Source organism: Eumetopias jubatus, unplaced genomic scaffold (genome assembly GCF_037043125.1).
Source record: "Eumetopias jubatus isolate StellerSeaLion01/CBP00866 unplaced genomic scaffold, mEumJub1_p1.0 scaffold_2, whole genome shotgun sequence".
NCBI classification, from domain to species: Eukaryota; Metazoa; Chordata; class Mammalia; order Carnivora; family Otariidae; genus Eumetopias; species Eumetopias jubatus.
This window is the reverse complement of record NW_028274808.1, coordinates 133,268,281-133,282,723: the sequence shown is the minus strand read 5'-3', so window position 1 is coordinate 133,282,723 and position 14,443 is coordinate 133,268,281. Positions and strand designations below refer to the sequence as shown.

Genomic DNA, 14,443 nt, shown 5'->3' with positions numbered 1-14,443 from the left:
TCATTTCCTTGTCAGATATTTAGGGCAATATCAAGTGAATGTCATATTTGGGGCAATAAGTTAGTTGGTCCAGAAAACTTAATTTCTTTTGGAAGAGTTTAGCAGACATTAGAAGATATAAAATGTGAAGCTCTAAGAAGCTTACCAGTACTTTATAGTTTTTTGAAACCTTTTTTTATTATAAAATAGGAGGCATATGATAATGAAAACCACCAATAACACACACACGTATACATCTTAATGAATTTATATAAGACAAACACTCTAGAAATCACCACCCAGGTCAATTAATATAGCTTTTTTAGGCATCCCAAAGTCTGGCTCTGTGTCCTCTTGCTCCATCTTACTCCCCCACTTACTTATAATTCTATTTTACTACACAGACATTTGTATCAATCACTTCCTTGCATTTCTTTATAGTTTATCAACCAAATAGATTTCCTAGGCATTATATTTAATCTTTACTATTATTTTATTTGATTTTTTTAATGTCTTTGGCCCTAATGTCCTGACTTCAGGAACATATAAAAAGGATAATAAACCAACACAGTCTTCTTCACAGTCATAGGGGAAGTGGGTTTTAATCCCAGGAAGGCAAGCTTGGCTAGCCATTTAAAAATCAATGTAATTCTGGGGCGCTTTCAGCTCAGGTCATGATCCCAGGGTCCCGGGATCGAGCTCTGCATCAAGCTCCCTGCTCAGCGGAGAGCCTGCTTCTCCCTCTTCCTCTGCTGCTCCCCGTGCTTGTGCTCTCTATCTCTCTGTCAAATAAATAAATAAAATCTTAAAAAAAAATAAAAATCAATGTAATTCACCATATTGACATTTAAAAAAAAAAAAATCCTGTCCGTGAATACCAAAAAAAGTATTTTACAAAATCGAACACCACTCATGGTAAAGGCTGTTAGCAAATTAGAAATAAAAGGAACTTAGCCTAACAAAGGTCATCTATAAAAAATTTAGTTATAATATTATACTTAATGGTGAAAGACGGAATGCTTTCCCCCCTAAGATTGGGCATAAGGTAAGATTGCCTACTTCTGGCACTTCGACTGTACTAGAAATCCTAGCCAGTGCGATAAAGTATTAAGAAGGAATTAAAGGCATACAAATTAGGAAGTTGTAAAACTCTGTTTATTCACAGACAACATGAGAATTTAGGTAGGAAATTCTAGGAAATCTACAAGGAAAGCTACTATAACTAATAGGTGAACTTATCAAGGTCATATGATACAATGTCAATTTATAAAAATTCATTGTTTTTCTATACACTAACATTGAACAATTGGAAATTGAAATAAAAAATATAGTTTTAGAACTACACTTACAAATATCAAAAATTAGGGTTAAATTTAAGAAAATATGCACAAGATATATGTCCTGAAAACTACTAAACTTTTATGAAAAAAACTATGTAAATGGGGAAATATACTATGTTCATCGATTAGAATAGTCAAAATCAATAAGCTGTTAATTTTCCTGAAGTGTACCTATAGTATCAACATAATTCTCAAAAATGTTACAGAAAAAATTTTATTTGTAGAAATTGACAATCTGATTATAAAACTTATATGGAAATAAAAATTATCTAGAACAGTCAAAACAATTTGAAAGGGAAAAAGAAAGTTGAAATATACTACTTGATTTAAGACTTAATATAATGCCACAAATAAGGTAGTATGCTATCAATATAAAGATAGACATATAGATCAATGTAATAGAAAAGAGAGTTCAGAAGTAGACCCACACATGTCATTTGTTTGTGACATATGTGCCAAGTTAGTTCCGTGGGAAAGGGGTAGTCATTTCAACAAATGATACTTGAAAAATTGCATATGTTTAAAAATCCTCTATCCTTACTTCACATCACTCGGAAAATTAACTTGAAATGGATCATAGACCTAAATGTAAGTGCTAAAAGCATAAAACTTAGAGAGGAAAACATAGGAGAAAAAACCTTAGACTTACTAGGGCACAAAAATCTCTAACCATAAAAAAAATTGATAAGTTGTACTTCATCAAGATATCCTTAAGAGAACAGGGCGCCTGGGTGGCTCAGATGGTTAAGCATCTGCCTTCGGCTCAGGTCATGATCCCAGGGCCCTGGGATCCAGTGCCGCATCAGGCTCCCTGCTCGGAAGGGGGCCTGCTTCTTCCTCTCCTTCTGCTGCTCCCCCTGCTTGTGCTCTTTCGCTCTCTCTGTCAAATAAATAAATAAAATCGTAAAAAAAAAAAAAAAGATATCCTTAAGAGAACAAAAAGGCCAGCTGTGGAAATGGGGAATATATTGTGAATCAAGTATTAAAGAATTAAAGAATTTGTTTTAAAGGTATATAAATAACTCATACAAATAATAGGACAGTGAATCCAATGAAAAATTGGATGAAAGATCCGAATTAGACATTTCATCAAAGATAAACAAATAGCTGGGGCGCCTGGGTGGCTCAGTCGTTAAGCGTCTGCCTTTGGCTCAGGTCATGATCCCAGGGTCCTGGGATAGAGCTCTGCATCGGGCTCCCTGCTCGGCAGGGAGCCTGTTTCTCCCTCTCCCGCTCCCCCTGCTTGTGTTCCCTCTCTTGCTGTGTCTCTGTCAAATAAATAAATAAAATCTTAAAAAAAAAAAACAAAGATAAACAAATAGCAAATAACACATGGAAAGATGCTCAGCATTTTTAGTCATTAGGGAAATGCAAATTTAAGCTCTAATGACCTACCACTACACATCCTCTACAAAGTATAAAATTGAGACTCAAAGTATTCAGTTTGGCTAGTAGAAATACAAAATGTTAGAGCCATTTTGCAAAGTTGGGTAGCTTCTTATAAACTTAATCATTTACTAGCCGTAAGACCAAACAGAGCAGTGTGCTAAGAATTTACCCATATATAAAGGATATATATGTTCACCCAAAGCTTTTAGTCAAATGTTCATATCAACTTTATTTCATAATAGCTCCAACCTGAAAACAGACCAGTTGTCCATCAATCAGGGAATAGATAAACAATTTTTGGTACATTCATAAAGTGGTATACTACTCAGCAATAAAAAGAATGAACTATTTGATACATCCAATAATGTGGATAAATGTCAAAAGTATTACGCTAAGTGAATAATGCCTAGACACAAAAGACTTCATACTGTATAACTCCATTTATATGAAATTCTAGAAAAAGAAAAACTGTAGTGTTAGAAAGCAGATCACTGATTATAGTGGTTGGGAGGTGGGGGTAGGGAATTGGCTACAAATAGGCACAAGGGAATTGTCTATTTCATGATTAGATGGAAACATCCAGGACTGTCATTTGTCAAAATTCATGATATACCTTACAAACATCTGTACATGTACAAAATGACACACGTATAAGGTTATTCATTGCAAAAATACAAATCGAAACTACATTTCATAGAAGGCTGTCATATGTCTGTGTATATGTATTTTATTTTATTTTATTATTTTTTTTATTATGTTATGGTAGTCACCATACTATGTAAGTGTATTTTAAAGTGCCTAGGTACCTGTAGAGGAAAATTGAACTCTTACCCAATTCTTATGAAGAAGTGCCTGTAATGTGATATTTAAATTCAACCTTTGTGAGAGTATATAGACGAGGGGGAATTTCAGGATCCATGTAGTACAGTAGGACCCCCAAAGCTGCTTGGACTCTTCACAATGGGCTGGTGATTATAACCACTCTGACCTCATTATTTGGGCTTCATGTTATTCATTAGCAGCCCAAGAAAGAAAATGACAGAGAAATAAAAAGGAAAAAAGAGTATATAGAGACACATACTTCATCATTACTAAGCTAGTCTGTCCTAAAAAGATATAAAAATTGAAAGAAAGTCCCTTTGCAAGAACTATTACCATTTATTATTCTGGATATTAGATGAAAGCAAAGCCTCCCAAGGTAGAAGAGAGAGATTTCTAGATCACTGGGGCCCTGACAGTCACTCTATAATTATGGCAGGTAACTTTGTCATGACTGTTCACAGACTCATCATGGAGATCTTGGGAATGTCACTCTTCAATTAATGAAATGCCCTGCATAGTTCACAGTCATGGTGAGAAGTAGTGATGCTTCAAATGTTAATATTCCAGTGATGGGGAAAAGCTCCATTTTCCCAAAGTACTAGACAGAGTCATATATAATAGAGGCTGCTAATATTTGAAAGCGTGTCTGTCATATGAGCAAATAGTAAAATAGGACTAAGTACACATGTCTTCAAACAGTACATAACAACGGTGTTGACAGCCATTTTAACTACACTAACATCTTTTCATCAGATTCACTTCTACATGCACTGAAAATAGGATGACAAAGTCAGAGGTGGCTAAAAAAAGGAAAGATGGATATATTATACCATTAATTTTTTTCAGTCCTTTTTCTTCCACAACTCTGGTTCAATAAATAGATGTCTTTTATTTAATTTCTTACTTAGAACAACCCCAAGCTTACTTGTTGCTACTACAGTTTAAATTCCAACAGCTGAGACATAATAGGACCGTGCATGCTCTGGAGTCAGAAGACAAAGTATAAAAGTTCACCTTGGGCATTTATCATCTGTGTGGCCTTGAGCAAACACCCTAACCTCTCTGAACCTCAATTTTCTCATCTGAAAAATTTTAAGTCCTGTCTCACAGCCTTTTGAGAAAGTTAATTTAAAAGATGTAAGTGAAACATCTCCACCTAACACAGTGTTTCTCAAACTTCAACATACATAGGAATCATCTGGAGATATTAACATGCAAGTTCCCCGATTGAGAAGATCTGCAGTGGGTCCTGCAATTTAAAAGCTCCCAGGTGATATCAGTGCTACTATTCTGTTACTGCTGGTGTCATCCAGGAGCTGGTTAGAAATGTAAAATTTCATGCCCCACCCAATATGCTGTAACAGAATCTCCAGGTAGTTTGAAAGAACATTAAGTTTGAGCAACACTGACCCAGCATCAGACCTGGCACATTGAAGATTCGTGATCTAAAATATTGTAAGTTTTGTATTATCACAGAAGTATGCAGGATACAGATGGATTTAACACATTTTTTTCAGCTTCAAAATTTGATTTTGAATTACATTCAGAGTCAGATTTTGCCAACACATGGTTTTAAGCTAAGGAGTGGCCTCACCCCAGATCAGGCCTCTACTCTCTGACAGCTACCCAATTAGTAGCTGTTTCCGATCGAAATCTGCATTGCCAAAGCCCTTGTCATCATTTTCCCCACCATATCTCAATTTAAGTATTTTATATAGAAAGTACGCTTATTAACTAGAATTTAAATTGTTTTGCTATGTCTGTTTATTGGAGACTATTCCTAGGAGCTTTTAGCAACGTCATATAAACCCAGTTAACGCATCAAATTAGTATAGTTCAAGCCAAAGCAAAGATGATTGATGTTTGCATTAGCCTATACTGTTTTATTATGGGTACATGAATAAATGAATACTTAAGGAGTTTCTTGGGTTATTGAGGGGAGAAGGGGCTCCAAGTTAGGAAACTACTTGAGAAGCCTAGTTAATGGTGGCAGCCAGTTTTAAGGGATAGGAGCTCAGTTTGAAAGGCAGTGAGGAATATGTGAAAATATACTTGAGATTTCAGCTAATATGCCATAAAACCTGATAAATCCATTGATTTTTTAATAAATGACTGCTTTTATTAATGGATTAACTTTTGTATCCGTTGTTGTCTGATTACTTCTGCTGTCTGAGATTCGTATTCATTTCTAATTCATACTTCACAGTGTATAGTGAAGATAGGAGAATCAAATGGAAACCATAGTATTTGCACCTGTGTAAGAGAATTATTTTCTTTCTCAAAGGTATTTTCATCATTTAAAATGCCCTGCCTAATGCTTTGCTATTTCTTGTAGAGCAGGCCTGGTAGTAACAGATTCTCTTAGTTTTTGTTTATCTGGCAATGTCTTTATTTCCCCTCCATTTTGAAGCATAGGTTTGTTGGATATAGAATTCTTGCTCGACAGTCTTTCAACATTTTGAATATCTTGCCACATTACCTTCTGGCAATGCGAAATGATGAGAAATCAGCTGTTAATCTTACTAAGGATCCCTTATACATGAGTTGCTTCTCTCTGCTACTTTCAAGGTTCTTTCTCTGTTTTTGGTTTAAGACAGCTTGACTATGATGGGTCTAAGTTTGGATCCTTTTGCATTTACCTAGCTTGGAGTTTGCTGATCTTTTTGGCTATACAGATCACGTTTTTCATCAAATTGGGACATTTCAGAAACTATTTCTTTAAATATTCTTTCTCCTTTGGGACTCTCCTTCTGGGACTACCATTAGGCATATGCTGGTAAACTTTATGGTGTCCCACAAGTATGTGAGGCTCTGTTTGTTTTTCTTCCTTCTTTTTCCTTTATGTTCCTCAGACTGGATAACCTCAGTTGACCTATTTTCAGGTATAACAATTCTTTCTTCTGTCTGCTCATATCTGATGTTGATTCCCTCTACTGATTTTTTTTTTCATTTCAACTTTTCAACTCCAGAATATCTGTTTCATTTTTATACTTTCTGTCTCTTTATTGATAATAAAGTCTATTTGATGAGACATTATTCTCACTTTCATCTGGTCTCTTTAGACATGGTTTCCTTTAGTTATTAGAACACATTTAAAATAGCTGATTTAAAGTCTTTGTCTAGGGAGTATCCTGTCTGGGCTTCCTCAGAGTTTGTTTTTTTCCTGTGTATGGGCCATAATGTCTTTACTCTTTGCATGTCTCATAATTTTCATTGAAAACTGGACATTTTTAATAATATAATACTGTAAGAACTTTGGATATCAGGTCCTCCTCATCCTCAGGTTTGTTGTTATTTTTTGGTGGTTTATCTGGACTAATTCTATAAAGTCTGTACTCTTTGCCATATGTGGCCACTGAAGTCTATGCTTGGTTTGCTTGGTTGTCAACTAATTATTCACAAAGGTTTCCTTAAATTGCCTAGGCCAGTCAGTTCCCCATTTTTTTACCAAAGGGCTCTGTATGCCAACCTTTGACATTCAGCCAGGTAGTTCAGAACTCTGCATGAGCCTTCAGTTTCTGCTTGTGCAGAGCCTCAAGATCAGCCAGAGGTCAGAGACTAGGGACTTAGTTCTTTCCTGAGCATGCACACAGCTGTAGGCATGCACAAAACCCTAAAGGTGCCTGTAGTTTTCTAGATTCCCAGGAATAAATCCAAGCTTTTCAAAACCCCCCATGGAAATCACATTCCTCAGATTTTCCTTTCAAGCTTGTGGTTAGCCTATTATCTGCCCCTACTGTTACCCACTGCTTCTGGCAGCCATGATGTTAAACAAAAGAGCCCTCATTATTTTTGACAAATGCCCCTGAGAAAAATGCTCTTCACACTGGTCCAATTCCTAGTCAGATCAAATAAAGACATGCATTGTGAGGGGGGTCTTCAAGGGAACCACCAAACAGGTCAAACAATGACAATACTCTGGGAATGGAGCTTTGGAATTCCAACTCTGTTCTGCCCGTTGCAGGGGCTGCCAAGCTGCCGGTTCACACTGGGACTGTGGGGTTCATTTTCAAGGCTGTTGCAAAGCTAGCGAGAAGAGGATGGGGACAGAGTTAAAACACCACAGAGCTTGCTGTTCGGACTGAGTCAGCCATTTTCCTTGGATAAACACTCTTCAGACTGTAACCAGCCTTTAGTTAATTACCAGATTCCTACAAATGTTGATTCAGAATACTTTTGTCAGTTGCTTTTACAGAGAAGAGGGTTTCTGAAGATCCTTATTACGCCGTTCTGGCTCTTATCACTTAAAATGCCTTGAAACTTTGGAATAGTGAACAAAAATCATATGGAGCATCATTATCGTGCTACATTAGAAAGACAGACCATATATCCACCAGAGATCATATAGGGTTCCATTAAGAAATGCCACTAAAATATCTTGGTGGTTTGAGGCAATTGTCAGATGAGAGATCACATTGACCTCCTCCTGAGGAAGATTTCTCATAATTAAATCTCAAACTTGCAGGAAATGGTGTATAATGATTAAAAGCCTATTCTTTGGAACTAGCTAACTCTGGTTTCAAGCTCTGTTTCTGCTCCTTAAGAGCTTTGTGACCTTGGTCAAGTTACTTAACATTTACAATACAATGATAATGACTACCTATTCATAGATTTGTTTTAAAATCCAACTAAACTAGCAAAAGGAAAGTGCTTGGTGCAGTTCGTGGCACACGGTAAATGCCCAAGAACTTTCAGCTTCTATTGCTATTATCGTCATTAAGAATATAGTTCAACACTACTGGTAACAATGCTGAACGTTCATCTGATTGTGGTTCTTTAAGAGTCACTTTCAAGGTGGGAAATAGAACTATTTCACTCATACTACTGTGTTTCCGATGCAATTCCAGGCACTGTGGTGGTCCAGCAGTTGATGTCAGTGATGATTGGCAAACACGATCGCCTCTTCCCCAAAGATGCAGAACTGCAAAGCAAACCCCAAGATGGAGTGAGCAACAACAACAATGAAATTCCAAAGAAAGCCACCATGGGTCAGCTACAGAACAAGGAGAACAATAATACCAAGGACAGTCCTGGTAGGCGGTGCTCTTGGGACAAGTCTGAGTCTCCCCAGAGAAGCGGCGTGGATAATGGATCCCCCACAGCTCTACCAGGTAGTAAAACCAACAGCCCAAGGAACAGCATTCACAAGCTGGATGTGTCTAGGAGCCCCCCTCTCATGGTCAAAAAGAATCCTGCCTTCAATAAGGGCAGTGGGATAGTCACCAATGGGTCCTTCAGCAGCAGTAATGCAGAAGGTCTGGAGAAAACCCAAACCACTCCCAATGGGAGCTTACAGGCCAGAAGGACCTCTTCCCTGAAGGGCTCTGGTACCAAAATGGGCACCCACAGTGTACAGAACGGAACGGTGCGGATGGGCATTTTGAACCCCGACGTTCTTGGGAGCCCCATGAACGGTCGCAGCATGAGTTGGCTGCCCAATGGCTATGTGACCCTGAGGGATAACAAGCAGAAAGAGCAAGCAGGAGAGTCAGGCCAGCACAACAGGCTCTCCACCTATGATAACGTCCATCAACAGTTCTCCATGATGAACCTTGATGACAAGCAGAGTGTCGACAGCGCCACCTGGTCCACTTCCTCCTGTGAAATCTCCCTCCCCGAGAATTCCAACTCCTGTCGCTCCTCCACCACCACCTGCCCAGAGCAAGACTTTTACGGGGCTAATTTTGAGGATCCTGTTTTGGATGGGCCCCCGCAGGACGACCTCTCCCATCCTGGGGACTATGAAAACAAGAGTGACCGGAGGAGTGTGGGAGGTCGGAGTAGTCGTGCCACCAGCAGCAGCGACAACAGTGAGACATTTGTGGGCAACAACACCAGCAACCACAGTGCACTGCACAGTTTAGTGTCCAGCCTGAAACAGGAGATGACCAAACAGAAGATAGAGTATGAGTCCAGGATAAAGAGGTGAGGAAAATCCGGAGCTCCTAGCTGCCAGAAAGGCTGCAACAGCCTCCTCCTGCAAGGACAGGTTCACACAGGAGGTTAAACATGCTGGCTCCAGAGCTAGAGAGCCGAGTTCAAGTCCAGGCTTCCCCACTTATAAGCTGTGGGACTTGGGGAAAGTTGTCTATGAGCTTTCGGGTTCTTACTGTGAAAAACTGAAATATGAGTGGTTTTTACCTTAAAAGCATGTGAGAAATCACTGAGCGTTGTCCCTGGCACAGAATAGTTGCTCCATAATGCTATCTTCTGTTATTAAATGTGTGGGGTTGTGTTACAGGCGGGAACGGGAGGGGCTAGGGTAAATGGAAAGTAAGGAGCCTGTTTTCACTGACGGCAAGAGGATGAAATGAGGGTGAAGAAAAGGTGTCAAAAGAAACAGATCATTATTTTTCGTTCTTTTAATCGTTGAATGCTGGAGAGAGTGTCCGCTGTCCGCCGGGCTCAGCGCCAGGCCTTAAGGGTTCAGTGGTGAATAAAATAGACAAAAACTCAGCCCTTGTGGAACCTGTTTCCATTCCACTGCAGAGACAGATCAAGAGGTAAAGTAGCTCAGATGCCAAGTGGAAGACTAACACAGGGACAAGGAGTAAGAAGCCTTGGTGAGGTGTAAGGTCCCCAGCAGGGACCGCTGGAAGGCAGTCACAGAGGAAGCCTGCAGTTACCTGGGAGAAGAGCCAGTGGAAATGTCGCGAGATGGGATGGGCAGGGGCCTCAGAGAGGGAACAGGGCCCAGTGACAGAGGACCTTGGGGATCACTTTAAGTCTGGCTTTTATTCTGAGATTGGAATCCATGGAGGTTTTTGAGAAGAGCGATGACATGAAGTGTGTTTGTATGGACAAGGGAAATTGTAGGATAAACAAGGAGCAACAGCTATGATTTATAAGGAAGCGATTATGCTAAACCCTAATTTATATCAGTTTATATCTTCTCACAAGATGACCAAGGTAGAAGTGTGCCTAGCAACTTCTCCAGGGAAGCAGCTGTAGCAGGATAAGGGGTGTTGGTCGAGTGTCCTGTGTTCACAGCACCCCTGACTGTCACATGTTCTGTGGACTTGAGAGGCGGGAATGGAGAATGGAGCCCAGGGCTCACAAACAGCACCTTGGGCCAGAAACCAGAATGTCCCTCCCCCGCATTTTCACCATGGTTACAGAAATTCTAAAACTGATGATCTTTATGTTCTCCTTTCAGCTTAATGTAGGCAAGAGGACATTTAACTCTCAAGTAGGAGAAGGCTTAAGGCTCAGTTCAGCATGAAGCTGCCCTTCTGTGGTCTCCGCCCCAGTTTCGGGCTGTGTGACTTGGTGGCCCTCCTGCTTCATGGGTGCTCTGGGGTCCTTAGAGGAGTGGACCTCAGTCTTTGTCCTGCTTCAGTAGCTGCCATGCCTCCAGACCCCACACGGCTGCTTCTTTATCCATAAAGTTGGCTTCAATGTATTTTAATATGTGCGCCATCCATTAGTCAGTTATCAGGCTAAAAGATACAGATTTTCAAGAGCTTCGGTAAAGTAAATATAACCTAAAGTACTACTTATACATTAAGTTGAAAAATGACTTTCTTAGGAAGTAGTTTTTGTAAACCTTGCTGAACAGAAACTTGGTTTGAATTTTTCTCTATAATGCCAAGTGACAGGAGGTTTATGGAAGAAGAGAAATGCCATCAGCTTATAAGGTAACTCTCATTTCTGAATGTAGTTTTTGGAACCCCTGGCTACCAGAACTCTGAATTTCTGCCAGTACATGGTGATAACTTAGCACTTAGCACTGGGAAGCAAGAGATAACACTTTAAACTTGTATTAACAGAGGGAAAAAAAGCTATTCTGAATGGCTGCCAATGTACACATTCATTTGTGAGAACATTGGTGGCCTATTTATGTTCTGTGATCTATGGCACATTTCAGAGACTTTGAGAAAATAATGGAACTTTCCAGTAGAATGTCATCTCAGTGGGCCCTCCTCCTGTAGCATTCTGACCTGCCAGAGGGCCTGTCCCCTGCTGTATCACAAAGTGGAGCAGAGAAGCTGCCACGGGCCCAAGCCACAGAAATAGAAGAGGGTAACTGTTCTAGTTAATTTTTGATCGTTCCTATTTGCAATCAGACATTTCTCTTTCGGTTTCTTTTAAACTCCATCCTTCAAAATATTGAAGTTAGACAAATTCATAGGTGATATAGATAGATGATAGGTAGATAGATAATACTTTGTTTAGTTATCAATCACTGATATGTGTTGTTTAGCTTTTAAACGTGTGGGTTTGATATTCTTTTACCCCCCAAATTGGTTTCTAACTTTACTGTGGAGAAATTTGTTTACATGATATCAATTATTTGGCCTGGTAAAAACTATTCTCTTTTTACTGGTTTGGGGTTCTATATAGGACTAATAGATCAAGTCTGTTAGTCAAGTTTTTCAAACCTTTTACATTTCTCCTAATTTCTATCAGATCTATAATTTCTGAGAAAGAAAAATCTCCTAATGTTATTGTGGATTTATCGATTTCTCCTTATAATTTTGTTGCATTTTATATTGAATAATGGGAGGCTAGACTACTGGGTGAATAAAAGTTCAGTATTGTTTATATCTCCCTGATAAATTGGTCCTTTTATTAAGTCATGGTCCTCTTTAATGGTAATAATGCTTTTTGCTAAAAATCTCTTTCTTCTGATACTAATATTGCTATGCCACTTTTATTTTGATTAGTAACTTCCCGGCAGAAGAGACTTGAGCTACCCAGCAGTGACATTTTCACTATCATTATTTTTCCTTTGATTGAAAGCGAATATGATGTCCTCTTTCTCCTCCAACTTTATCAGACTTCCCCTCTTCTTTTAGTAAAGCCAGCTTTATCTGAAATGACTCCAGGAAGCCCTGTCGTTTGGGTTGCCTCCCGCATCTGCCCTTCTATGCTCCCTGATAATCAGTCTCTGGCTTCTCTGTGCTGATGTTCGTTCATTCACAATCAAATGACAACGAAGAGCTTCCAAGCGAGGTCCTGAGGTCTTCTTGTTAAAATGATAGTAAATCGTCCCGAGCAAATAGAATGAATGAATGAATGAATGAATGAATGAACGATTGAGCAAATGAATAAAAATACATCTTTTAAATCATTAGACCTCGCTTTACTGATTTGCAAGGGCCCATTACAATTTCCTAAGCATTGTAGAGATAAGAGTTCAGAAAATATTTGTATCCCTGTCATATTTCAAGTGAATAAAATCACTTTATCCTTTATTCCCTCCCTCGCCCTATCTAGCTTAGAACAGCGAAACTTGACTTTGGAAACAGAAATGATGAGCCTCCACGATGAACTGGATCAAGAAAGGAAAAAGTTCACAATGATAGAAATCAAAATGCGAAACGCCGAGCGAGCAAAAGAAGATGCCGAGAAAAGAAATGACATGCTTCAGAAAGAAATGGAGCAGTTTTTTTCCACGTTTGGGGAGCTGACAGTGGAACCCAGGAGAACCGAGAGAGGAAACACAATATGGATCCAGTGAGCCTGCTTCCTCCCGCTGTCTCCGATGGATCTGGGAAGGGCTCTGGGGTTCTGGTGGGAACATTATATGGGATCAGGTGCTGGTCCCCTGCTGTACCGTGATCTTAACTGGTGAAGGAATATCATTTACAGACATTACCCATCCATATCTGCAATGTGTACCAAAGTTACATCATGCCCCCTAATGCTACTGTCAAGTGTTACAACTGGATATGTGTGTAGAGAGTAGTTTTTAAAAAGTAAACTAAAAATGAGAAGCATATCTCAAGAATTATTTTATTGCAAGTCTTGTATTTAAAATGTTAAATCAATACATTGTTGCAATTTAGCTTGCTTTCAAGCTTCACCCCTTGCACTTAACATAAGCTATTTTTGGCATTGTGTTATATCATCAGCTTATTTTATAGATCGATATTTTTATTTCCCCTTTTGCTGAGGAAATGAAGATAAGCAGATATATAAATATATAAATACATATCAGATGAGTTATTAAAATCAAAAGAGTACTTTGTGCTGTGCTGTTTGTGTCAATGACCAAAAAGAGAAATGTAAATAGTTTTATAAAATACAGTAGAATCACCAGGAACCTTTGATTTGCTCTTTAAATTCTTCCCTCGGCACTGCTCAGTTTTCTTTGTGAGGTGACTTGACACAGAGAATTTTGGATTTTGTGAAAAAAAGGCCCCTTCTCAAGGCCTGTTGTCTGCCTGGTCAGTCCCACAGATGCATGTCTCCTGTGCAGAACGCACTTAGAGAGGGAAATTGTAAAAGCATTTAATGAGTCATGCCATGAATTACTCTGGCCTTCTGGACGGAGTCTCTGTAACAGCTGGATGGTTTTGAGAACAGTTCTTCCCGCTCTTGGGAGGTTGAGAAGCAACGCTCGCTACACTACGCCATAGGAACACCTCCTGTCCGCTCAGACCTTCCCTCCATCCCCCAGCAAACACACTTTGCACTGCAGGCGGTGAGATGGCGTGCTCGTGACCCTCTCGGTTCAACTGCTAGCGTGTGTGCTACACAGTGACACGTTTCTCTCACTCAGGCCTACTGTTCTGTTGTCACCTGGGATTCTGTCCCCAGGACTGCTGGCAAAGGCAGGGGCTGGAGTGCATAGCCCAGAAGGAGAAGGAGACAAGTTTGGGAGAAAAACCAACTATTTTGCTTCTAATTTTTACGATATTGTTCTTCCCAGTTGAAAACATATTTGTTCACAATAGTTTTAAGATGTGAATGCTTCAAGGTCCAATTTTGACAAGTTTACGCACATGAGTAATGGTGACTGTCTAGAGGAGACCAAGGCTCTCTGGAGCTAGAGTTTGGGGAGAACAACTCTTCACACTCCAATAAGGCAATGATTTTAAGAAACCAGGCAAGTAAATATTTCTCGCACTGGGACAAAAAGTCACAAAAGGCATAAATGGAAATAAAGACTGCTTGAGTTTATAGGA

General features: G+C 39.4%; 1 protein-coding gene across 4 annotated transcripts in view; it reads left to right on the top strand.

The window, feature by feature from the left end:
- The window catches only part of ARHGAP24 (Rho GTPase activating protein 24), a 489,891-nt gene extending 475,448 nt beyond the window's left edge, over positions 1-14,443 (top strand). For all 4 annotated transcript variants that reach the window (XM_028124176.2, XM_028124177.2, XM_028124178.2 and 1 more), the window contains 2 exons: positions 8,378-9,455; positions 12,750-14,443. In XM_028124176.2, the coding sequence (XP_027979977.1) occupies positions 8,378-9,455; positions 12,750-12,993 (1,322 nt within the window). In that variant the 3' untranslated portion in view covers positions 12,994-14,443. The remainder of the gene's footprint in view (positions 1-8,377; positions 9,456-12,749) is intronic.